The sequence below is a fragment of the Punica granatum genome, chromosome 4 (assembly GCF_007655135.1).
Source record: "Punica granatum isolate Tunisia-2019 chromosome 4, ASM765513v2, whole genome shotgun sequence".
NCBI lineage: Eukaryota > Viridiplantae > Streptophyta > Magnoliopsida > Myrtales > Lythraceae > Punica > Punica granatum.
Window position 1 is genome coordinate 17,455,304 of NC_045130.1, and position 23,890 is coordinate 17,479,193.

Sequence of the window (23,890 nt, forward strand, 5' to 3'; positions counted from 1 at the left end):
TTTGATCAAAATAGGGTATGGAGTAATGGCGTACGTTCTCGCCTGTTGACCTAGAGATTATGGTGTGTTTGGTTTTAGAGTTAAGTAGAGTTGAGTTTTGATTTTAATTGGATTTTAATAATTGCGTTGTTGAATTATGAGAAAAAATAATGAATAATTAAGAGAAAGTGATGGTTGTGTTATTAAATTGTTGAAAAAATAATGAATAGTTGAGAGAATTTAATATTAAAAATTAAATTGAGTATAATAGAGTCATATGTGGGTTTATATATAGGGTCTACCTTTTTGAATTGGAAGAGTTGATTTTTGTTGTGTAGTGAGTAGAGTTAAATATTAAAATCAGATTGCAAAACCAAACAGGGTGCATGTTCGATATATAGTGGGACTATCTGTGCCTCTTTATTGTATTAGGCCTTGGACCTCCTTTATAATCGAAAAAATTATTTTTATTTTGCATGAATAGATTGAAAAAAATGCATATGCGTCAATGTTTTCAAATCTGACTCAAGTATTATTAGGTCGAGGTCAACCAGTTTAACTACTATTTAGATTATTTATTGCATTTTTATTTTGAATAGATTATAGAAAATCTATTTATTGAAATAAACATTAAAGATCATAACGGAATGCTCTTTCCAAATTTTAAAAGAGACAATAAAGAAAGAAATGATGAAATACCCATTCCATTCCAATCCTTTCGATTCCGATATACCAAACGCAATCTTAAGTTATATTTGGCATTACGGAATAGATGGAATCATCATCTCTAGCTAGTAAATGTTAAAATGGTCATTCCATTTTGATGGTCATTTTTTTTTTCATTTTGATCGAATGAACATTCCTCCAAAAAAGCTGATGAATGCTCATCCGCCAATTTTACAAATTTAAACAACAGAATGGAGAAAATGAATAAAAATGTTTTATTGTTTAGAATAATCTTGTTAAATAAGTGCAACTTTGTAATGATATTTTGTTATGTGTCCTATTATCAATCCAAAAAAAAACCATTTTTTCTGCCAAACTCATTGTATTTTATATTTTATTAAACTTATTTAATTTCCTAATGAAAAAAACTTATTCCATTTCATTTCATCGTACCAAATTAGACTATTGAAATGGCCGATTAGAATAGGAAGAGAACATAAAATTGAACACTTTCCTTCTTTCGATCTTTTTTTGAAGGAAAGAGATGAAATAGGAGTGAGTGATCAAAGATACAAAAAAAAATAAAAATTCTATGGACCCTTCAGAATAGAAAAATGACGACGAGAGAATGTGAACTGGTCGTGCAAAAACACAAAATTCAAATAAATATAAATAGAGCAAGAGAGAAAGTATGAGAAATCTAATTTATTTTTTCGTTGAATAAAAGGATAGGTCAGGTTATTAGCCCGCTGTAGCTGCCTCAACTAAGGGAACCTAACCGCTAGGGAATATTCATTTCGCCATAGCTCACTGAGACTTTAGTCCAACTTAGTCATTATAGCCCCACCAACACACTAGTAAATTAAGTCAAAGGTTCACTAGATCAAGTATTATGGGCCGACCACCGCCATCTCATAATACATTCACATAGTGGCGAGCTCTACGTTCTCAGTGAGGTTCGAACTCGTGATGTTTAAGTGGAACGCTTGATGCTTAACCACTAGACCACCGTGTCGATAGTTATGAGAAATCTAATTAGGAATAAAATGTTAGTCAAGAGAGAATTAGTTATATAGGGCGAGGAATTTCATCAGGGTAGTGTCGTCCATTGAAGATTGATCTATAAAATGGGTGAATTAGTTATATAGGGCGTGGAAATAGCTATACTTTATTATTATTATTATTACAAAGAAAGTTCATTGGCATAACATAATAAAATAAAAATACGGATATCAAATAAAGGAGTATAGATAGTCTCACCACAAGTATCAAATCTAGAATCTCCTAGTTACCTGGCGAGAGCCTGTGTCACTGTGCTACACCTTCTTTAATATAATCCATCCATTATTAAATTACTATGAAATAACCAGTAATATTGCATTTCTGATTTTCGTTTAATTAAATAAAATTATTTTCTGGACTAACATTTGAATCTGTTATAACGTAATGCACTTGTCAGAATTTCATCAACAAAAATAGTAAAAGTGCATATATTGATTATTAGTTTTTCTTTTCTTTTTGCCACTTGAGATGTTAATTAGGATCAATTTCTTTATATATAAATATATATAGATTTTTGCTCGAATATAGGGCGGTCCCTTATTTCTTTTGTTGCATTAATTGCCTCTACATGCAATTTTACGGTAAATTGCACTAGTGGTCCAAAATGTTTTATAAATGTTTCATTATGGTTCAAAAAGTTTTTTTCGCTACATGATGGTACAAAATGTTTCAAAGTTATTTCATGATAGTACAAACCGTCAATTGGCCCTAACGCCGTTAATATTTTGCTGACATGGTGCGTCTTATGTGTCACTTTTGTTACATGGAACCAATCATAATGCGCCACGTCATTTAAGAGAAAATAAAATTTAAAAAAGTCCAAAAAAATACAAAAAATAATTTAAAAAAAACTAAAAAAGAGTAAAAATTTTGAAAAAAAATAAAAAATATATTTTAAATATTTGAAAATTATTTTTAAAAAATTTAATTTTTTTTTAATTTTTAAAAAAATTTTTTAAATACAAAAATAATAAAAAAATACAAAAAAATAAAAATTTTGAAAAAAATAAAAAATTATTTTAAAATTTTGAAAATTTTGAAAATTCTTTTTAAAAAATTTAAATTTTTAAAATTTTTTAAAATTTTAAAATTTTAAATTTTTTTTATTTTAAAATAATTTTAAATAATTTTATAAAAAATTTAAAATTTAAAATTAAAATTATTTAAATTTAAAATTAAAATTCTTTTTTTTCCTATTCCTCTTGTTTTTATTTTAATTTTTAATTTTAAATTAAAAGTTTAAAATTATTTTTAAAAGTTTTAAAAGTTTTAAAATTTTTAGAATTATTTAAAATTTTTCAGCCACGTCAGCAAGGAGGTGACACGTAGTAGCCACGTCAGTGTCGGCTTGACGGCGTCAAGCTCGAGTTGACGGTTTATACCATCATGAAACAACTTTGAAACATTTTGTACCATCATGTAGCGAAAAAAACTTTTTGAACCATAATGAAACATTTGTAAAATATTTTGGACCACCAGTGTAATTTACCCTGCAATTTTATTATAATGTTTATCATCAGACGAGGCTAACTAACAAGTTGATCTTTTCTTTTTTTTCTTTATAGAAAGATAATGAGGATCCATTAAAAGGCCGATATAAGAGGGGAAAATATCCAAGAGAAAATTACAAGAACAAGAAACATGGAGGTGACTAACAAGTTGATCGTATAACAATGCAAGGTCAGACATATAAATTTATAAAGTTTCGATCTCTTCTAGCACTGCAGAAAATTTTCATATTCTCATAATCTTTTTTTCTTTAACTTTATTATAATAATTTAATTTATCATATTATATATTTTGGTAATTTACTTATTATATTTTATTTGTTAAAAAGGAAAGAAATTTTATTCATGCACGTGTTTGGTCTTATAAGACAATTTTAAAATAAAAATAAATAAATTATTTATAATTCATAAAGAAGAAAAAGCTCGTTATTTGTTTTAGCTCGAATGCTCTCATTGCCTTCTTCACAAAAATGACACAATTGTAATAACCGTTGAATAAGTTGGTTTCTTCTACCTCCCGTATTCTTTTCTTCTTTTCCCAAAATTTTTCCTTCCTGTCTTAGTTAATTCATTGAAATCGTAATCACTTACGGATTTGGTTGTTACTATTTTCAATCGACTTTTTTTTTTATCAATATAAATTCGTCCTTTATCATATTCTATAACAAACAAAAAAACGAAGATGTTCGAGGAGTAAAAAAAACACATCTTTATAAGTCATCCGTTTTAGACTCAGTTTTATGGTGTTCTTTTCCATTAATTTGATCGTTCCACAGGGTCGTATATACTCAGTTGTTCGTTGTAACGGGGTCTTCCTAAGCGATTCTGCACTCTTCATCTGCCAAAGGAAGATACAGCTATTATTTTGGAGGATGCAAGCGGGAGCAAGCAAGAAACTAGATATCTCTGGCAAAAGACGGGTCTAAGTGGTGGATGGAGATATTTTTCGATTGATCACAAGTTGCAGGAGGGGGACATAGTAGTTTTCCAGTTAGTCAAGCCAACCAAATTTAAGGTTTTCATGAACATTACTTGTAAACTTCCTCCATTTTCATCATTCATTCAAGGCCATTCTTATTTATAAAGAAAAACGAAAACAATTCCTAGCAACTCATTAACCAGTTCTTTACTGCACACGATGAAGGGACACTTACCCGTGGCCGTGGGCACGTTTTTAAGGTTTACATTGTCAGAGCTAGCGAGTCTGATGAGGTGGCTGGAGCTCATTGCCTCGATGAGCCAGATCCCTCTTTGGAGAGAGCATTTCCTGGTACGCCAGTCTTCAGCTCAACAACTTGGATTTTTGGCTTTATATAATTGGTGTTAACTTAGTAATTCTTCAAGCTTCCAGTTTCAACTATGGAATCATGTAGAGCATTTCTTTCATTTTTTATTATGAAATCATGCAGAGATTGATACCAAGGCAAGCAGAACAGAGAGTAGTGCAGATGATGAGCGTAGGATCTGTAACACAGATACTTGTTTACTAGATCTGCCCAAACACGATGTTGAAGATATTTCAGCAGAAGCACTGGACGAGAACAGATTTCAAGAATCTGTTGTCAATTTTAGAAATGTGAAAGGTTGGGAGCATTCTGCAGCAGTGGTGGATGGTGTAGATATAGATTCTGAACTCCCAAAGCATGTTCGAGCGAAGTACTACGAGCTCTGCCGCAGCCAAAAGTCGCTCCTTCATGAGAAGCTTCTCATGGGTCTCAACTCTAAATTGGCCTTAGGAATGGTCTCCGAGACTGTAAATATAGCTGATGCTATCAGAGCCTCTAAGATCACAACCTCCATTCAAGATTTCACTACCTGGGGAAAGACTTTGAAGGCATTCAAGGATCTGGGCATGGATGTTGGATTCTTACTAGCTAGGCTCGATCAACTCATGAACCTCGCTATCAAGTCAAAGAGGATAAAGGAGGCAAGGAGGGAGCGAGCTGCAGCAGAACAGGAGATGAGGATACTGGAAGCTAAGGTCTTGGAGGTTGAGATTACGATCAATAACCTCGATGCTGAGATCAGTACTTTGGACAAGGATGAGAATGGGTTCGAATTGGATGTGATGTTTCATGAAGTTTCCTGTGCACCTTGGTGATGAAAAATCATTGAGATTCTCGCCTCGTAAGCGGGGGGAACAAACAATGGAAGTTCCAATAATGCACGCAGGATATGGTGATGAAGAATAGTCCTTCTGGGGGTGACAAATAAGTAGTGTAAGAATGTTGGCAAGTATGATGAGGTAATGAAGAGCTAACCTTTCTGCAAACTAGGAATTGGGACTTCATCCTGCAATAGGTTGGTGTGCATGTCTTAAGTCTTGAGTTTGAATCTTGGTCAGTACTGCTTATTTTGAGGTACGGACTCTTTAACAGTAATTATTCACGGCGCATTCATTGAGAGGTTGCACATTTCTGGAGTCCACCCCAGGTTGCACAGTCTGTAGAGAGAGAGAGAACTGTGGAGGTGAGTCGAAGCGGAACTATGAGGGATGACGGTGGCAGAGCATGGAGGAGAGCAAGTCGCATGGGACTCGCCAGTAATCGAAGCCCTCATCTGCGCTGGCGAGGAGGTCAACCCGGATAGCTAGCTTGCCGCTCGAAGTTACAGGGAAGTAAGTCTCTGTCTCTCTCAGTGCTGTATTTGTTTGCACTTGAAATAATTTTTGCCACGGATTATTCATGAATGGTCTTGACAAATTGCAAGGTCAAGATTATAAATGGCTTTGTTTATTCGGCGATTGATCGATGTAGAGATCAACAACTAGCGAACGATCGGTTCCTACTTGGACATAAATGCTCAAGACAATAAAGTCCGCCATACTTTCACGAGAGAGAGAAGGGAAAAAAAAAAGAAAAAAGAAAAAAGAAACCGATGAACCTGAAAAGTATGGATCATATTGTGAAATAAATTTTTGGTCCCGCAAAATGTGGAATTTTTGCTGGTGGATATTACTGAGTAACTGGAGATGAAAGAAAAGACCTGAAATAATGGGAAAAATGGGAAGTCGGACATGTTGATTCTCGGATACAACGATAGTCCAGTGTTTGAATGTTACAGCGTTTTTGTCCAGAATTTGTATTGCCAATATGTCTCTGGGTGACTGAAACTGTGCTTCATCCCAACGGTGGAATGGTACTATTGATAACATCTTGTTTTCCACAGAAGTGTCCTGGCTTTCAATTTGAGGGCTGTAGATCCTAATTGAGGACCCTTCTTTGCATCCTGTTTTATGTTTTTGAATGTCTTCATCAGATTATGCTGGAAAAGCTTATCGATCCAGCACTCATTTTGAAATTTCTTCTCTCTCATTGAGTTGATCTACATGTCGGTGTATGCATCTTTGGCAGGTCCTTGAACTCGACCCTTCACAGAGAGAGTGAGGAGGTTCATGATAACAACAGATATTCGTCTTTCTGTTCCACTTTGCAATTTGAGTCAATAGCCTTCTGTTCAAAAACTCCTACTAGGGGCCACTCCAGGAGGGATTTGTCAGTTTAAGCTTCTGATGAGGTCAGGTTTATGCAATAGAAAGAGCAGATCGACTTGAATCCCAGTTAGAAGCCGGGTTCCCAACTTTTGTGAAGCCTATGCTTCAGTCTCATGTCACCGGAGGATTTTTGGCTGGTAATGTTTTTTCACTCGAATTAAATCCTTCTAGTCCGACAGTTGGACTCTTCTTTTGTTGTTGTAACTAGCGGGAGAGCACTTTCACATTGCATTGATAATGTCCTCTTGCAATAACCGGGGAAGAACTAGAGCACGTCATGGAAAGCTGCCATTGTTGTCTGTGGTTGTCAGTGGTGTCTAATACCTGATTTCGAGTGCTTTCAATGGATAAAAACCATTCGATTAGTAAGTTGATCCTGTTCATTCTTCTTAGTGGATATCAATTTTTACTTAGTTCAATCTTTTCTACGATATCTCTTCAATCTCTTTCTTCCTGCCTTGATCCCCTTTATTCTTCTTTGTAGTTTTTGAGTTCGTGTCAAGGTTTTGCTGAATGCATCACTAGGAGCAAATTATGGTCATCCAAAAAAGTCAGCTAGAAAGCCCCTCCACTCGGGGTCTAGATCGTGATTCTTGACCTGCTATTTAGGCTAAAGTTTTAGGTTCATAATACTCTTTAAATCTTAGTTTTATCCCGAGTAAAAAAGCATCTTGGTATGCTATAGGGATATGTGTTATGATTTCTTTCTTGGTAATTTGTTTGTTTTCAGGTTGTAGTGAAAAGACACAACTTCGAGCTATTGGATTATTTGGTTGTGCATGTCTCTGAAACAGGGTCTTCCACTTCGTTTTTGCAAGAGACATTTTCCCCGTCGCGATGAAACAGTTACTCTAGTAGATGAGGATGGAACAGAGCATATAACAATGAATCTAGCCGAGGAAAATGGCCTTAGTGGTGGGTGGTAAGGATTCGCTATCGACCATGAACTTGTCAATGGAGGTGCCTTGGTGTTGCAGGTTGCAGCTAATCAAGCCTACAGTATTTAAGGTAATTTCCTGATAATTATACTAGCTCGATCAATGTCCTACATATTTCAGATTCTTCCTCATACTTCAGCAGTATTATGAGTTTTCTTGTGTGTTAACCCGCACAGTCTGTTCATGTATATATCAGGGCATATGAATACGAGGAAGAACAGGAACCAGAAGAAAATGCTAAGAATCAGATGTTTCCCACCTGGACAGTGCCAAATCGGTTTGACAATATATATGCAGAGTCTATTAAGGGAAGACAAATTCTGGCAATGTTGTTTTGACAGGCAGAAAGAAGTAAGACTCTTTTCGATGAAGGGAAGATTTTGCCGACTTTGCCTGACAGAAAGTCTGACAATGTATTATAATACCTATGATCATTATTGGTAGAAGAAGCTGTCCAGGCCATTATTTCCTAGCTACTGGCACCATTTGGTATTTGTAAAACAATATGCTACATGTAGAATATTCATCATCTATTTCCTAAGGAGATCGTGCATTCTCTACTCTCATCATCAGTGCAATGAAAAATCTAAATGAAGAGAGAGCTTTGGTGGAAAACGGATCATATTCACCAACCCCCCCCCCCCCCCCCCCCCCCCCCGCATAATGGAGTGTAAATGTCGAACTCCTACTGCTGAATGCGCATGCAGTAATTGATGACAATACATATGTAAAAATGAGAAACGGAATGCTCTACACTAGCCATTAATTATACGTGCGGTTTTACATCAAATATGAGTTCCATGGGATCAAAGGAACGTATTCTTTTCAGTTTTCTTCACAATCCAAAGTATTATTTCTTGCCTATGATCATTGTATGAGGTATAGAATATCTGTTGATTTGAGTAACGGTGTACATCAAAACTTTATTTTAGTCAAAGTGCGGAATGAGAGGCCTCGCATCAGCTCCCAGTCCCTCCGCAAATCCCATTGGATCTTCCCTCCACAGACGAGAATCTTACAACACAGCCTTAAGCACACATTAAAGAATGGGAAGCTGATGCTCGGACCTCCTTGAAATAAAGAGCAAAGTATATCGCTGGGCGATAAAGGAGGGAGATAGCTCACAATCTAGCCACTTGCTGGCTAAGAGTCGGGTCTATACAAACCACCACCTGCATTACATAATTTCCATGACTATCGGCAATTGGTGCGTAGGTAACATATCTTTTACTTTTCATAAGCAGCAAAGCTTTGACAAGAGAGAACAGGCAAAAATAGCATCAAATGGGTAGACTGTATATACCTTGCCAACGCTTTTACCCGAATGGAGATGTTCAACTGCATCTGCAACAGAGTTCAGACCCACAAATTTTCTTGGGTCTAGGGCCACCTGGATCGTCCAAAATAGCGATGAGTTCTCGTAGTAATTTAGAGGCAATTTTTCGAAAATCCTAACTAACATCTTAGAAACTTCTCTCTGGAACAGAAAGGGAAATATTCTCAAGCTCTTTTAATATACAAAAGTAGGTCTAATGTAGTATGATTTGAAATTCCATGGACCTACTGGTCCAACTCATTTTAGTAGTTCAGAAACACATGTCTTAGCTTAATCTCCTCGAACATTTAAATCGTTAGCGGATAAAGACAACTAGAGAAACAACATGAAATATGAAAATGGTCAAGTTCTCCAGGTGAAAGTTGGAAACTATGCCAGGGCACCTGGTTGCATATAAAAGGTCAGAGAGGACACAAAAAATGAGCCAAGTATTTCCCAGGTTTATGTATCGATTCAAAGCAATATATGAAAGATAAAGCAGGAAATTCTTGTGGTACCTTCAGCTTTCCTTTGGAGTAAAGGCGAAACAGTCGGTCCAGATGTTGTTGCCACAACTGGGCATATTGTATCAGGAAAAAACCAGACTGCAAAATTTATACAATTAAAAAGCACTATTAGGAAAATTTTAAGAGAAATTACAAAGAACATGACTCACACACACTTCAGTTTTTAGCATATATTAGCATTACTTTCATTCTGCATACATACCACAGTCTGACTTTTTGCTAAAAGTTTCTCGCAAAGGCCCGGGTAAGTCGCTGGCTTCCATCCCTGCTCTCCTTGATACTGGAATTCAAGAACTTACAGTCAAATAGGCTATTTAAATATTTCGGAGAGTAATTTTTTATTTTGAGTTGTTAAAAGAATATTCTTCCCTAGTTTTATTAGATCTCGTGCAATTTTCAAAATGTTTTCTGCAGGTAGACAGCATTCTCTGACAAATCACTGAAAAATTTTCATCCTAGTTTCAATATATAATATAATGGATTTCTCACTGTGATGAAAAAATAGAAAAAGGGAAAAAAGTGGAACAGGAACATGGGTTTGACAAAATAATTCTATTGCTTTGTCAAGAAAATAATCTTTAAAAAGCATCACTCCAGTTAAACCTCAAAAAGGAGACCACGTTACCTGAGAAATCATGCCAATTATAATCAATCGTCCATGGATGGCCAAAGAATTTAAGCACATGTCCAGCATTTGACCACCAACTGATTCATAAATAATGTCGATGCCTTTGGGAAATTCCTTCTTGAGGACCTGACAGATAGTTGCCAACAGATGTTGTCTTATAGTATATAAAATAAAAGAGGATTGGCATCGTCAGACCATTAGAAAAAGAAAGGCGCTTAAATATCCAAGAGACAATCAGAGAACAAATATCATACATTACGCAGTTAAATTAACAAACACACACATGCGAAAAGTAGATAAAAATTAAACTGACAGACATTTCAAGATTCTATAATAATAACAGCACAAATAACTATTGAAGAGGCTGGTTGATGGAGTATGTCTTTCAGTAACATGAAAGAAGGATGAGGAAGAGAGAGGGAGGGTGCGGGAGGGAGGGAGTGAGTATAAATTCACAATCCTTTTCCTATAATGTTTGTAATCTTTCTTTTCTCTACTTGTGGTTTTGAGAATTGTAACCTTGCAACTGAAAAAATAAAATAGAAAAAAAAAGAGTGGAAGAAATGTGGAAGACAAGAAGCTATCAATCCAAATTGAAAAAGATTTGTTCCTGAGACTGCTTTTCCTTTTCCCCCTTAAATTTAGTAGTAGTTCCACTATACAGTAAATCAGGAGCATCAAATGAGTGGATCCTATCTATATACTCTAACATTCTCAGGCCGAAATTCATAATGGCAAAGAAGGAAGACTGTATTGCAAGATACGTACAGTTTTGATATCTTCAGCTTTGTAGTCAATCACACGATCGACACCCAAATCTTGCAAAAGTTTGGCCTTCTCTTGACCTCCACAGGTTGCAACCACGGTATTTCCAGCTAATTTAGCAAGCTGGAGTCAGGATGATAACATTCATTAGAACATACAAAAATTTTGCAGGGTAGAAACTGGCATTACTGAAGAAGAGGTTCTATTATGGTCATGAAGAGGTCTAGTAAAAAAGTGGAGCAGCAACAGATTTATGAGATTCACTTCCTGTACCAATAGTTCTGGATTGCAATTTATTCCAAACAAAAATGGTTTTCCAGGATACTTAAGATTAGATATAAAGAACTATGAAAGAAAATCACAATAGTCCAATTATAAAGGGTAATTACTACTTCTGAATCACCTCTTTACCCAAAATCATTACAGCTAGGGTAGACAACCAGGAGGAGTTCTAGAGTTTAAAATAGACTTAAAGCATCAATCTGAAGGTAAGTGCAAACCTGAACAGCAAATTGTCCGGTCCCTCCAGCAGCAGCAGTGACAAGAACTACTTTCCCAGATTCCATTTGTCCTGCCTACAAGTTTTGTTGGTAAACCGAATGAGATGCTATGAAAATGTTAGCTGCTTTTCCTGCAGCATAATAATGAAAAAGAAGATTTCCAATTGGACAGACACCAGTAAGTTCTAAGATTATTTTAAACTATGGTTATAGCGGGAAAAAATTTCATGAGCATTGATAACAAATGCTACGACAATTAATGCTGTAGTAAGAAATCTGACCTTCTCTAGAGCAATAGATGCAGTAAGTCCCGAAGTAAGCATGGCAACAACTTCTGGGTCTGGCTTAGGTACAGGAAGAATGTGTTTTGCGTTGACCTAAAAAAGATGAAACAACCAATAAGGTACCTGACACAAATCATAGGTTTTTGATTGTCATGCACATGCAAAATACATACCGTCACAAATTCTGAGTAACCTCCATAAGTCATGAGGGCTGCAGGAGTTCCAACACTCAAGTCTTTGACAGAATCTCCCACTGCAGCAATTATTCCCACAGCCTGAAATATGAAAATGCAAATTAACTAGTAACAAAAAATATGGCATTGATATTTCAAAGTAAAAATTGCAACTAAAAAACAAGCCTAGTAACCAACATATTGAAGTGGCTCTTCCATAATTAGAAATTGTTAAAAAGATATCTCCCACCTCAAAGCCAGCATCAAATGGAAGACGGGAGGCAACATCTCCATTTCCACCAGAAAAATAACGCCCAGAGCTGAAATTGACCTGTTTTCACACAACTTGTTTAAAAAACTTCATCAATTATATATAAACATTGACTTTGAGCAAGAGAGAAGAAAAAGAAGAAACGAATGTCTACAAAACCTAGAAGGAAAGTATCAAACTTACGTCGCTAGCATTTACACCAGCATATAAAATTTTCACAACAGCATGATGTGGGTCAATTGGTAACCTCAGTGGCACTTGTACAATCCGGGTAGCATTACGAAAATTGTGAGTCAAGGTGTGAACAACTCTGAAGAGCAGTGAATGACATTAGAAACTCAAAAACAGAATGTAAATAAAACAGTGAATATCTAAATCGATTAGATGAGTCCAATACTTTGTTGACCAAAGACCAAAGCAAGTACAGCCAAATTTTAGTTTAGATAAACATGTGATACTGTACAATGAGGAACTCCAAAGATTACCGGGGCCATAGTTAAATGGAAGGTGCAACTGCCTAACCAGCTCAATACAATAACTTTATATTTAAGGAATAATTTCTCAGCAGGTACTTTTATGACCAGCACAGGTGAAATTCTGAGAAAGTAGCTGAATAAATTGGCACTCACATCTTCTCAAAATGCTGAGGAAGTTGTAAGTTTAATTTATCTTTATTTAGTGATCTTCTCCGGGAATTTGAAGAAAGCACCATGTATTTTGTTTCTTCCATGGCATTGGGCCAATACTCCATGCCTCTTCTGTTTGTAATCCATAAACAAGAGCCAGCTTTACTTTCATCTGTGATAAGTTCAAATGCCCCTGGAAAGAGTGGATGCATAGACCATCAGAAGTTTTTTCAGAGGAACAAAAAAACGTAATGAACTTGTGGCGTCATTCCTTTCCCGTCTCCTACATCTAAGAGACCAAATTTTATGAAAATATGTAATTACATATTTTATTGAGACATGATCCCACAACCTTTTTTCATTTTTTGGATGGTCAAGAGAGTTCTCTTTCTTTTTGTGGGTCGATCGGAGACCTTCCTGATTTAAAGGAGAAACCTAAGCACCATTGGATGTGTCATTTACACTCAAGGTCTCAACTAAGCATTAGCAAAGAATAATTTAAATGATCGGTATTTGGTGCATTTCATATGCACGTGTGTGATTGTATCATCTGCAGCCACTTCATACATCATATTTTTCTCCTGAATATAGTCTACTATCTATGTATACAAAACAACATAACGTTCTCCATCATATAGAATACCTTTGATGACCACATCGATTGGAACAAAGCCTCCCACGATGTCAACCATTTTGGAATCCACTTTTAAACCCATATCCGTTCGAACAAACTGCAAAAGGAAAGATGATCTAATCAGAAAATTACAAGACCATGGACATTCATTTTGAACAACAAAGGACAATTAATCAAGTCCGACAACAAATTTTCATAAAAATGAGCTAATGGGCTTAGCAGCAGTTATCAGTCTATGCTGTTTTGCATTGCAAACAGAGTTTCTACATCACCTCAGGGCAGAGCACATTGATGCGTATTCCTCTACGTTTATATGGTACGAGTGATCTGGTAAACATGACAACACCACCTGACAAAAAGAAGAGGCAAAGACGCAACCCGATTATCAAATTCCAGTAGCAAAGTCTTTACCCAATACATACATTATTTCTTCATTTTGCAAGAACATCAGAATTTTCAAAAGGACGAGGATCCGAACAGTTCTCAAGTTACTCTGAGTAACCAACCTTTCGAAGCCGAGTAGATGGGATCATTAATCATTGGATAAAGCCCTGATGCGGAACCAAGGTTAATGATGACACCTGGTTTTCCTGCTGCTTCCATGGCCTTAATCTGTAAAGGAATAAATTACAATCATTGCACTAACTTAACAAGAATACTGTGTATTCTCTTAACTTCTCAAACAAATTTTGGTATCATCAAAGGAGTAATATTATGATAAGATGAACCAATAGCTCCAACACCTTACCGCAAGTCGGGTGGAATGAATAACTGCAACTAAATTCACATTAACAGTGTGCCGCCAAGAGTGAGTGCCATCAGTCTGATCCTTCTGGAATACTATCGGATTGCTGATACCAGCACTGTTGATACAAATATCCAGTCCCCCATATGTCGCTACATGCTTCTCAAAGGCATTAACCAAGTCCTCTGGACATAAAAGAACAATTCATGACCAGGTAAGAGGAGGAGAAGTTTCCAAATCTTATTATATTAGGATTTTCAGAAATCAGTTTTCATATTCCGATTTCAAGAGAATTTCACTGATCTCAGTTACAAGTAGTCCCCAGAAAAGCCTCACAAATTAGCTTTCTTTATATTTTCCCCATGTTATCTAATAAATCATATGACTCGACTCACTTGAGTTGCTAACGTCGCATCGCACAAAGACAGCAGATGGGAATCCCAAGTTCGGATGGAACTTCGAATTCTCCTCTTTGATGAGGTATTCCACCTCCCTTCCCCTCTCTTCAGAGAAATCAACAACCGTCACGAATATCCCCTTCTTAGCAAGCGCAAGTGCAAGAGCCTTTCCTGAAAATCAAATAAACCGTCACCATCCAGTCGAGCATCCATTGGTTGATCCCACAAAGCCCAAATCACAGTCATACTAAAATTGGAAAGCTCATTTTCCACGCAAAAAGTTTGGTCGACTGGACTTGAGATTATTCTACGGTTGAAATCAAATCCGACGAATAGACTGTTTAATATTCACTGGATACTCATCATTGTCGGAAAGACGCGGGATACAGCCATCATCTCTGCAGAAGTAGAACGAACATACAAAACTCAGCCGACTGAACTGAGATCTCGTTGACATTGATCACCTCAGCTTTATCATAGCAGTTTCACAGTTTTCAAGAGCTTCGTTGAGCTTCAACAATAAGAACTCACTCTCTGGCGCCAAATTCAAACCAGAAGGGAACGCGAAAGAGAAGAGTTACCGATTCCAGAGCCTCCGCCGGTGACCAAGGCTGACAAGCCGGGCTTCAGTTCCATTTTCCGGTGGTATGGGATCGTCTAGCGGTTCGGTGATCGGCGCCGGCAGTGAATGAAGAGGATTGGGAGAACGGCAGCTCGCGGACGCTAGCGCGCCTTCGTTTCCGAGAAGACGACTTTATTGTTCATTGCCAATATCATCAAATTATTAAATTGGCATTTTATATCGAATTACTATATTTTTTATATGTTACTAAATTATTATTATTTTTTCCATTATTAGTTTGATTTCGGATATCAAGCCTCGGGTTTATCACTCGCAGCCTCTCAACTCGTCGTCACGTGCGAATAGCTTTCAAATCTAATAAATCGGCGCGACGTATTTGTCTCCGTCCGAGGCCGGCCGGACTGGGTGTGATTGAAGGTGGTCCCGGTGCATCATGAGCCCACGTTCACAAGACGATGCTTTGGAGGACCGGACCGGAGAATACCCTTCGTCTGGGTGCATGGGGTCGGCATTGCACGACATAATTACCCACGGGATATGCCGGTCATGGTCCGATTGGGATAATGCCATGCCCTCCCACGTCACGTACAGTGATTGTTTAACTGGGCCATCAAGCGACCCAAGGTTGGGAGGGTGGGAGACCACCGATTTTGACTCGCTCAGCTCGACCTCAATATGGAATCGAACCTTCTTTTTTTCTTTTTCTTTTTTTAAAATGACATTATACGTCATAGTTTGAGAAATAATTTCACGACACATTATAATTTAAAATTTTAATGATATATCGTTACTTTTTCATCCAAAATTGAATTGAATAGTAACGTTATGATATTTTCAGTGATACTGTTGCACAAAAGAAAACTTGAATGATTTAAACGAAATTAAATGAAAAATGTAAAAAAAAGGGCAAATTACAAAAAAAAAATTCAAATTTTGTAAAAAGTCTCAGGTCCTAAATTTTGTTTTGTAACAAAAAAAACCATAAGTTTTCTAAAATGTCTCAAAAATGACATCCGTTATAACTTCCGTCAATTTTTGCTGCTGATGGTGGATCTCTTTAACAGTCCACGTAAGTCACACGTAGGCAAAAATTGATGGAAGTTATAACGGATGTCATTTTTGAGACATTTTAGAAAACTTAAGGTTTTTTCTGTTACAAAACAAAATTTAGGACAAAATTGAGACATTTTACAAAATTTGAATTTTTTTTTGTAATTTACCAAAAAAAAAAGGGGCTAATCGGGAGGGGAGGTCGCCGGTAGTCGACCCCCAATTAGGGGTCGCCATCTGCCTTAGACCGAGCCACCGACCCCAACTGGGGGATCGACTGCAGGCGGGAGCACCTTTGGCCCCAAGATCCCAAGGGGGAGGGAGGGCCCTCTAGCCGTCGATACCCCAATTGGGGCCTCTAGCCTAGTTTGAACCGGTCGGCAACCCCAATTAGGGGATCTATTGCCGATGGAGGCGCCCCCGACCCCCCCCCCCCCAATGTTGGGGGTCGAGGGCGCCCTCGCCGGCAATCGACCCCTGAGTTGGGGTCGCCGTCTTGGTCTCCAATTGGAGGTTGACTGTCGGTGCGGGTGTCGGCCTCCCCTCTTGATCAACCCTTTCCTTTTCCCTTTTTTTTTTCTTTTTTATTTAATTTCGTTTAAATCCTTCAAGTTTTCTTTTGTGCAATAATGTCCCTGAAAATGTCATAACGTTACCATTCAATCCAATTTTGGACGGAAAAGTAATGATATGATGTGTGGTGAAAATTAAAAAAAAATTCGTGATGTATTGTGAAATTTTTTGAAAATATGATGTGGGGTGAAATTGTTTCTCAAACTGTGATGTATGGTATTATTCCGCTCTCCCTTTTTTTTTTTTACAAAGGAGGTCAATGAGATTAAAATAAAAATCTAATGTAGATTTTCAATAAATGAACATAAGTGGTCATATTGGCAATAATCGAATTTGGAACCCTGAAAATAGAACATTTTATCTTTGTTTTTATTTTTTATATTTTGGCTGGCAAGTTTATCTATTTTATGTGTATATGTATGTTTGTGTGTATATATTTTAGCCCGATTGAACTGAACACTAGTCTAGATGAATCTGTACTTCTTCAACATGTTCCTGCTCAAATTAAATTTAAGACTGCTGCAATTAGCTCCGACTGTCAAAATTCTCGAGTTGGCAATACGTATGTGTATTTTAGGAGTCTGATCCGACACCTATTCCTCTGCTAAGTGTTGACACCACTGATTTCAAAATACTATCTAAGTTGTTCGTTCTGAATGAATATATAATGTTTCTTTGAATATGAAACGATTATTGTCTATGCGCTTTCGATATTGTCCGTCAATCGACAAAGTTCAATATTGCTATCTTATTCTCCTCACAGTCACCCCATATATATATATATATATACATGTTTTTGGCAACACAACACTGTTGTCTAACGGTTGCATTATACTTATGAACGTCGGCTCCAATTTCATCACTTGCATTTGTCAAAGAAAAGAAAGTTGGATTTTGATTTAGTTGCTTCTTTTCTCATTGGGACTTATTTCTTCTCTTATAAATGCTAGCAATGTCTTCCTTTTTCCCTGGAAAATTCGAGCTTGTATAAGCTATTATGGTTTTAGGTTGATATTTCGGGCTGTCCGAGTTATAACAGCTTCTGATAATGTTGTTTTGACAGGCAAATAGAGGTATGGCTCTTGTCAATGAAGGGAAGATTTTGCCTGGATTTACCCGATCGAAGCCTGCTCGATGTAAATACTTATGGTTGGTGTAGGCTCTAGAGGCTGTCTAATTCTACAGCTAATGGGATTCTTCGGCTTTCCTAAAACAATACGGAGGGATTCCCTACTCTCATCATCGGTGCTATGACAAATTTAAACGAAGAGAGAGCTCCAGTTGCAGAATTCCGACTTCTCAGTGGCAGTAATGGATGATATATATGAGAAACACGACGATCTGTAGAATTTATATGCATATCTTTACATCAAACATGAATTCCCTGGCGGTTATCACAACCTACAATATTATTATTGCCTACGATCGTTGTATGATTCGCATGTAAATCCAATCTGCACAGGATATCATTGTCAATTTCAAACAATGCACAGCAAACTTCATTTTAGTCAGTGTGCGACTGTGCGGTATGAGAGGCCTCTCATCAGCTCCCAGTCGCACTGCGAGTCCCATTGGAAGCATAATTTCGATGGCTGAGACGGGTCTATACACACCACCACCTGCATTGCATAATTTCGATGATTTATACATGTGTTTTCGGGTAATTGTTGCGTAAGTAACATCTCTTTTATTTGTAATAAGCGGCAGCTGTATGATGCTTTGACAAGAGGGAATAGGGCAAAAATAGCATCATCAAATGGATCAATCGCGCATACCTTGCCAACACTTACCTGAATGGATATATTCAACTGCATCTGCAACAGAGTTCAGACCCACAAATTTTCTTCGGTCTAGGGTCACCTGACCGTCGAAGAAACTGTAAATTAGTTCTCGTAGTAACAATTAACATCTAAGAAACTCTCAAACATCTTAAATGTGCAAAAGTCGTCTTCATTTACTATGATTTGAAAGTCCACGGACCAATTTATTTCAGTAGTTCAGTAGCACATATGCCTTAGCTTGATTTCCTCATTTAAATGGTTCTCATAGTAATACTGATCAATTTATTTCAGTAGTTCAGTAGCACATATGCCTTAGCTTAATTTCCTCGAACATGTATAACATTAGCGGATAAAAACAACTAGCAGAAACAACAGAAAATATAATAATGATCATTCTCCGGGCAAAAGATAAACTATGTCCAGGTACCTAGTTGTATATAAAAGGTCAGAAAGGAATGAAAAATGAGACTACTTTTCGATGACGAGAATGTTACTAAGGTGAAAGCTATCTAATACCAAGTATTTCCCAGGTTTATGTATCAAATTCACATATAGAAGCAAATATATGATCGTAAAGCAGGATATTCTTGCGGCACGTGCCTTCAGCTTTCCTTCTGAGTAAAGGTGAAGCAGTCGGTCCAGATGTTGTTGCCAGAAGTGAGCATAGTTTACCAGGAAAAAACCAGACTGCCAGAATTCGTACAATTAAAAAGCGCGCTATTAGGAAAATTTTAAGAGAAATTACAAGGGACTAAGACCTTAGTTTTTAGCATATATTAGCATTTTTTTTTATGTAAAGCATATATTAGCATGACTTGCTTTCTGCATATACATACCAAAGTTTGGCCTTCTGCCAGAAGTTTATCTCAAAGCCCCAGATAAGTCGCTGGCTTCCATCCCTGCTCTCCTTGATACTGGAAATTTTGCTATTTACATGTGAAATCTCATTCAAATGACCTAAAGGTATAGAATGGGAAGTCTATTTTCCAGAGGTTTTTTTTTTTTTTTGGGTGGTTTGTAAGAACAATTTTTCCTAGTTTTATTAGATAAACTAGAAAATCACTGCAAAATTTTCATCCTACTTTCATGAACAATATATTATATACGATGGTTTTTTTCACTGTGACGAAGAAAATAAAGAAAGGGAAGAAACTAGAACAGGAACATGGCTTTGATAAAAATATTCCATAGCTTTGTGAAGAATATACTGTAATGAATAACCTTACTCTGATTAAACTTAAAAAAGGAGATCACCTGAGAAATCATGCTGATTATGATCAAACTTCCCTGGATGGCCACAGAATTCAAGCACAAGCCCAGCATTTGACCACCAACTGATTCATAAACAATGTCGACGCCTTTGGGGAATTCCTTCTTGAGGACCTGACACACAGGATTTTCCAAAAGTTGTTGTCTTATAGGCTTATAGCATATCAGATAACCGAGAGACAACCAGAGAACAAACGTTACATACCATGCTGTTATATTGACATATCAACACATCTATAAACTCTTTCACATTCTCAGACCGAAATTCATGATGGAAAAGTGGGAAAAGACCACATTGCAGATATGTACAGTTTTGATATCTTCGGCTTTATAGTCAATAACACGATTGACACCCAAATCGTGCAAAAGCTTGGACTTCTCTTGACGTCCACAGATTGCAACCATGGTATTTCTGGCTAATTTAGCAAGCTGGAGTCAGGATGATAACATTCTTTAGAACATACAAAGATTTGGCAGAGTAGAAACCAGGCATTAATGAAGAAGAGGTTCTGTTGCCAATAGTTCCAGATGCAATTTACTCCGAATAAAAATGATTTTCCAGGATTTTTACAAATATATATAAAGAACTATGAGGGACAATCATAATTTTCCATCTAAAAGGGCATTTACTACTGCTGAATCACCTCTTTACCTGAAATTATTATAGTTATGGCGGACGGCAACCGGGAGAAGGATTTTTTTAGAGTTTAAAATAGAATTAAAGCATCATTCTGAAGTTAAGTGTAAACCTGAACAGCAAATTGCCCGGTTCCTCTAGCAGCGGTAGTAACTAGAACTACTTTCCCAGATCCCATCTGTCCTGCCTACAAGTTTTGTAATGAATACACCAGAATACTAACGCTAAGCAGAATGAGATGGCATGGAAAGGCTAGTTGCTTGTCCTACAGCATGGTAATGAGAAAGAATATTTCCAATCGGATAGACACCAGTAAGTCGAAAGATTGTTTTAACTATGAATATAGTGAGAAAAAGTTTCGGACAATTGATAACACACGCTGCAACAATTTTTTGTTGGTCTTAAATTACACATTAGACCATCTTGTGAAAGATCTCATACCGTCACAAATTCTGAATAACCTCTATAATTCACAAGGGCTGCAGAAGTGCCGACTCTCAAGTCTTTAACAAAGTCTCCCACTGCAGCAATTATACCCACAGCCTGCAACAAGAAAATGCAAATTAACCAATAAATATAAGTAAGGTATTTCAAACTAAAATTGTAACTAAGAAACAAGCCTAGATAACCAACATGTTGAAATGGCTCTTCCATAACTACAAATTTTAAAGATCGTGCATCTCATACCTCAAAGCCCGGAGACGAAATTGACCTGGTTTAACACAACTTATTATTAAAAAAACTTCATTTATTATAGACAGACTTCGACTTTAAGCAAGAGAAAACGTGTGGCACTGGAAGAGTGTAATCTCTGAAGAACAGAAAATGAAGGAACGAAAGGAAAGTCTTAAACTTACGTCACTAGCATTTACACCAGCGTATAGAATTTTCACAAGAGCATGATGTGGTTTGATTGGTAATCTCAGCGGGACTTGTACTATCCGTGTTGCAGTAGAAAATTGTGTGTCAAGGTGTGAACATCTCTGAAGAGCGAAGAATCACGTTATAAAACAGGACTATACGTAAGCCAAATGACTTTCAAACCAATGAGACTCTAAATCAATTAGACTAGTCTGCTACTTTTTTTTTTTAATCTCAAACAACAGCAGCCATAGTTTAGTGGAAGGTGCAACTGCCTACCTAGCTCAATAAATGCAACACATCCACCTAATTTAAGATCAACAATAGTTTTATGTCTACGAAAGAACAGTTTCTCAGCAGATACTTTTATGATAAGCACTGGCGAAAATTCTATCTAAGAAAGAAGTTAGTAGCTGAACTTATTAGGTGAAGTTCTCCGGGAACTTGAAGAAAGCACCGAGTATTTTGCTTCTTCCCTGGCACTAGGCCATTATTCCATGCCTCTTCTATTTGTAATCCGTAGACAAGAGCCCGCTTTACTTTCATCTGTGATAAGTTCAAAAGCCCTGGAACAGTAGATGCATAAAACATCAGAAGTATTTTCAGAAAGAATGTAATAAACTAGAGATGTCATTGCTTTCCCATCTCCACTTCATGAGCAAATAACAATAACAATGATCAGTATTGGGTGCATTTAGGATGCACATCTGTGATTGTAACCTTTTTTTTTCGGGTCACTTCAATCTCGAACTCTTTTCAGAGACTCCAAAACAACAATTCATGTATCATAATTTTCTCTAAAATTAGTCTACCCTCTATATACAAAACAAAACAAATGTTTTCCATCATTGAAGAATTAAGTTTGATAGAATAGACCTTTGATAACCATTTCCATGGGGCCAAAGCCTTGCGTAATGTCAATTATTTTGGAATCAATGCTCAAACCAATATCCGTTTGAACAAACTGCACAGCAAAGCCAAGATAATCTAGTCCGAACTGCAGACAATTACAATGAGCTAATGGGCTTAGCAGTTTTCAATCTATGCTGTTTCGCAGCGCAGACGGAGTTTATACATCACCTCAGGGCAGAGCACATTGATGCGTATTCCTCTACGCTTATATGGTAGAAGTGATCTGGTAAACATGACAACACCCCTGAAAAGAAGGGGAGGCAAAGAAACAACCCAATTATCAAATTCCAATGGCAACGTGATTAATCAGTAACATATATTATTACCTTCTTTTTGCATGAACATCAGAATTTTCAAGCGGACTAGGACCCGAACAAACAGCTTTCAATTTTACTCTTAATAACCAAACTTTATGGGGGCCTTATACATTGGATAAAGCCCTGATGCAGAGCGAAGGTTAATGATTGCGCCTGGTCTTTCTGCCGCTTTATGGCCTTAATCTGTAAAGCAGCAAATTAAAATCACGATACTAACTTAACAAAAATAGACTATCATCACAAGTCATGACATTGTCGAACAAATTTTGGTGTCACCAAAAGGAGTTCTTTCCCGATTAAATGAACTAATAGCTCCGACACCTTACCGCAAGTTGGCTGGAATGAATAACTGCAACTAGATTCACATTAATGGCATGCCGCTAAGACCAAGTGCCATCAGTCTGATCCTTCTCTAATACTATCGAATTGATAATACCAGCATCGTTGATACAAATATCCAGTCCCCCATAGGTTGCTACATGCTTCTCAAAGGCATTAACTAAGTCCTCAGGACATGAAAAAAATCAGTTTATGACCAAGTAAGAGGACGAGAAATTTCCAAATTTTTGTATAATTCACGAGGATTTCCAAGAACTATTTTCTGTTTTCAGATTTCTATGTCTGTAGTAGAACGGGTAGCCCACGGAAGAGCCTCAATAGCTTTCTCTATAATTTTCCCATATAATCTGACAAATCATATGACTCTACTCACTTGAGTTGCTAAGGTCGCATCGTACAAAGAGAGCAGATAGGAATCCCAAGTTTGGATGGAACTTCGAATTCTCCTCTTCGATGAGGGACGCCACCTCCCTTCCCCTCTCTTCAGAGAAATCAACAACCGTCACAAATATCCCCTTGTTTGCAAGCGCAAGCGCAAGCGCAAGAGCCTTGCCTGAATGTCAAATAAACCATCATCACGCAATCGAAGCATCCATTGATCCCAAAAAGCACTACAGGAAGCCCAGATTGCACAAATACTAGAACCCAAAAAAAAAAAAGTCATTTTTCCACAGAAAAAAAGCTTGGTCAACTGGCCGTAAGATCACCATTGAAATCAAATTCGATAAACAGACTTTCGATATTCACTGAATACTCATAGTTGTTAATGAAACAAAACATTCTACTTATATAGAAGCAAAACATATATTACTCAGTTTTTTTTTTGGTTGACATATATAAACTGATGTAAGATACCACCGCACTACGCCATCTTTCTTAAGTTGACATTTCCTTAGTTAATCTATCCATCTATTGTTACTATATGTGAAAAGGAAAAAAGAAAATATCTAACTTTCCTTCCCCATAATTGCTCCTAAAAAATAAAATTAAAAAATTAATAACCATTAAATAAAAGGAAATTATGAACAAATAAGTAATTTTAAACTTTTTTCAGCT

The 23,890-nt window shown here is 36.8% G+C and overlaps 2 protein-coding genes and 1 pseudogene across 2 annotated transcripts; 1 reads left to right on the forward strand and 2 right to left on the reverse strand.

The window, feature by feature from the left end:
* Positions 1 to 4,023: 4,023 nt before the first annotated feature.
* Positions 4,024 to 5,841, forward strand: LOC116204193 (B3 domain-containing protein Os01g0234100-like; the record flags this gene model as incomplete). Its single annotated transcript, XM_031536262.1, has 3 exons — positions 4,024 to 4,230; positions 4,395 to 4,485; positions 4,625 to 5,841. Coding segments are annotated over 3 exons (990 nt in total), but the record flags the coding sequence as incomplete, so codon positions are not given.
* A 2,531-nt stretch (positions 5,842 to 8,372) lies between these two features.
* LOC116205639 (probable quinone oxidoreductase) lies at positions 8,373 to 15,298 on the reverse strand. The gene is made up of 18 exons (XM_031538271.1): positions 15,094 to 15,298; positions 14,510 to 14,683; positions 14,118 to 14,299; positions 13,876 to 13,981; positions 13,642 to 13,718; positions 13,379 to 13,466; positions 12,739 to 12,928; positions 12,293 to 12,419; positions 12,089 to 12,169; positions 11,839 to 11,940; positions 11,663 to 11,758; positions 11,382 to 11,456; positions 10,885 to 11,004; positions 10,114 to 10,242; positions 9,691 to 9,768; positions 9,480 to 9,566; positions 8,950 to 9,036; positions 8,373 to 8,818 (listed from the first exon to the last, which is right to left on the reverse strand). The coding sequence occupies exons 1-18, from the start codon at positions 15,146 to 15,148 to the stop codon at positions 8,768 to 8,770; spliced, it is 1,905 nt and encodes a 634-aa protein (XP_031394131.1). The 5' UTR covers positions 15,149 to 15,298; the 3' UTR covers positions 8,373 to 8,767.
* Positions 15,299 to 18,021: 2,723 nt separating this feature from the next.
* LOC116205772 lies at positions 18,022 to 23,614 on the reverse strand (annotated as a pseudogene).
* Between the last annotated feature and the right edge of the window lie 276 nt (positions 23,615 to 23,890).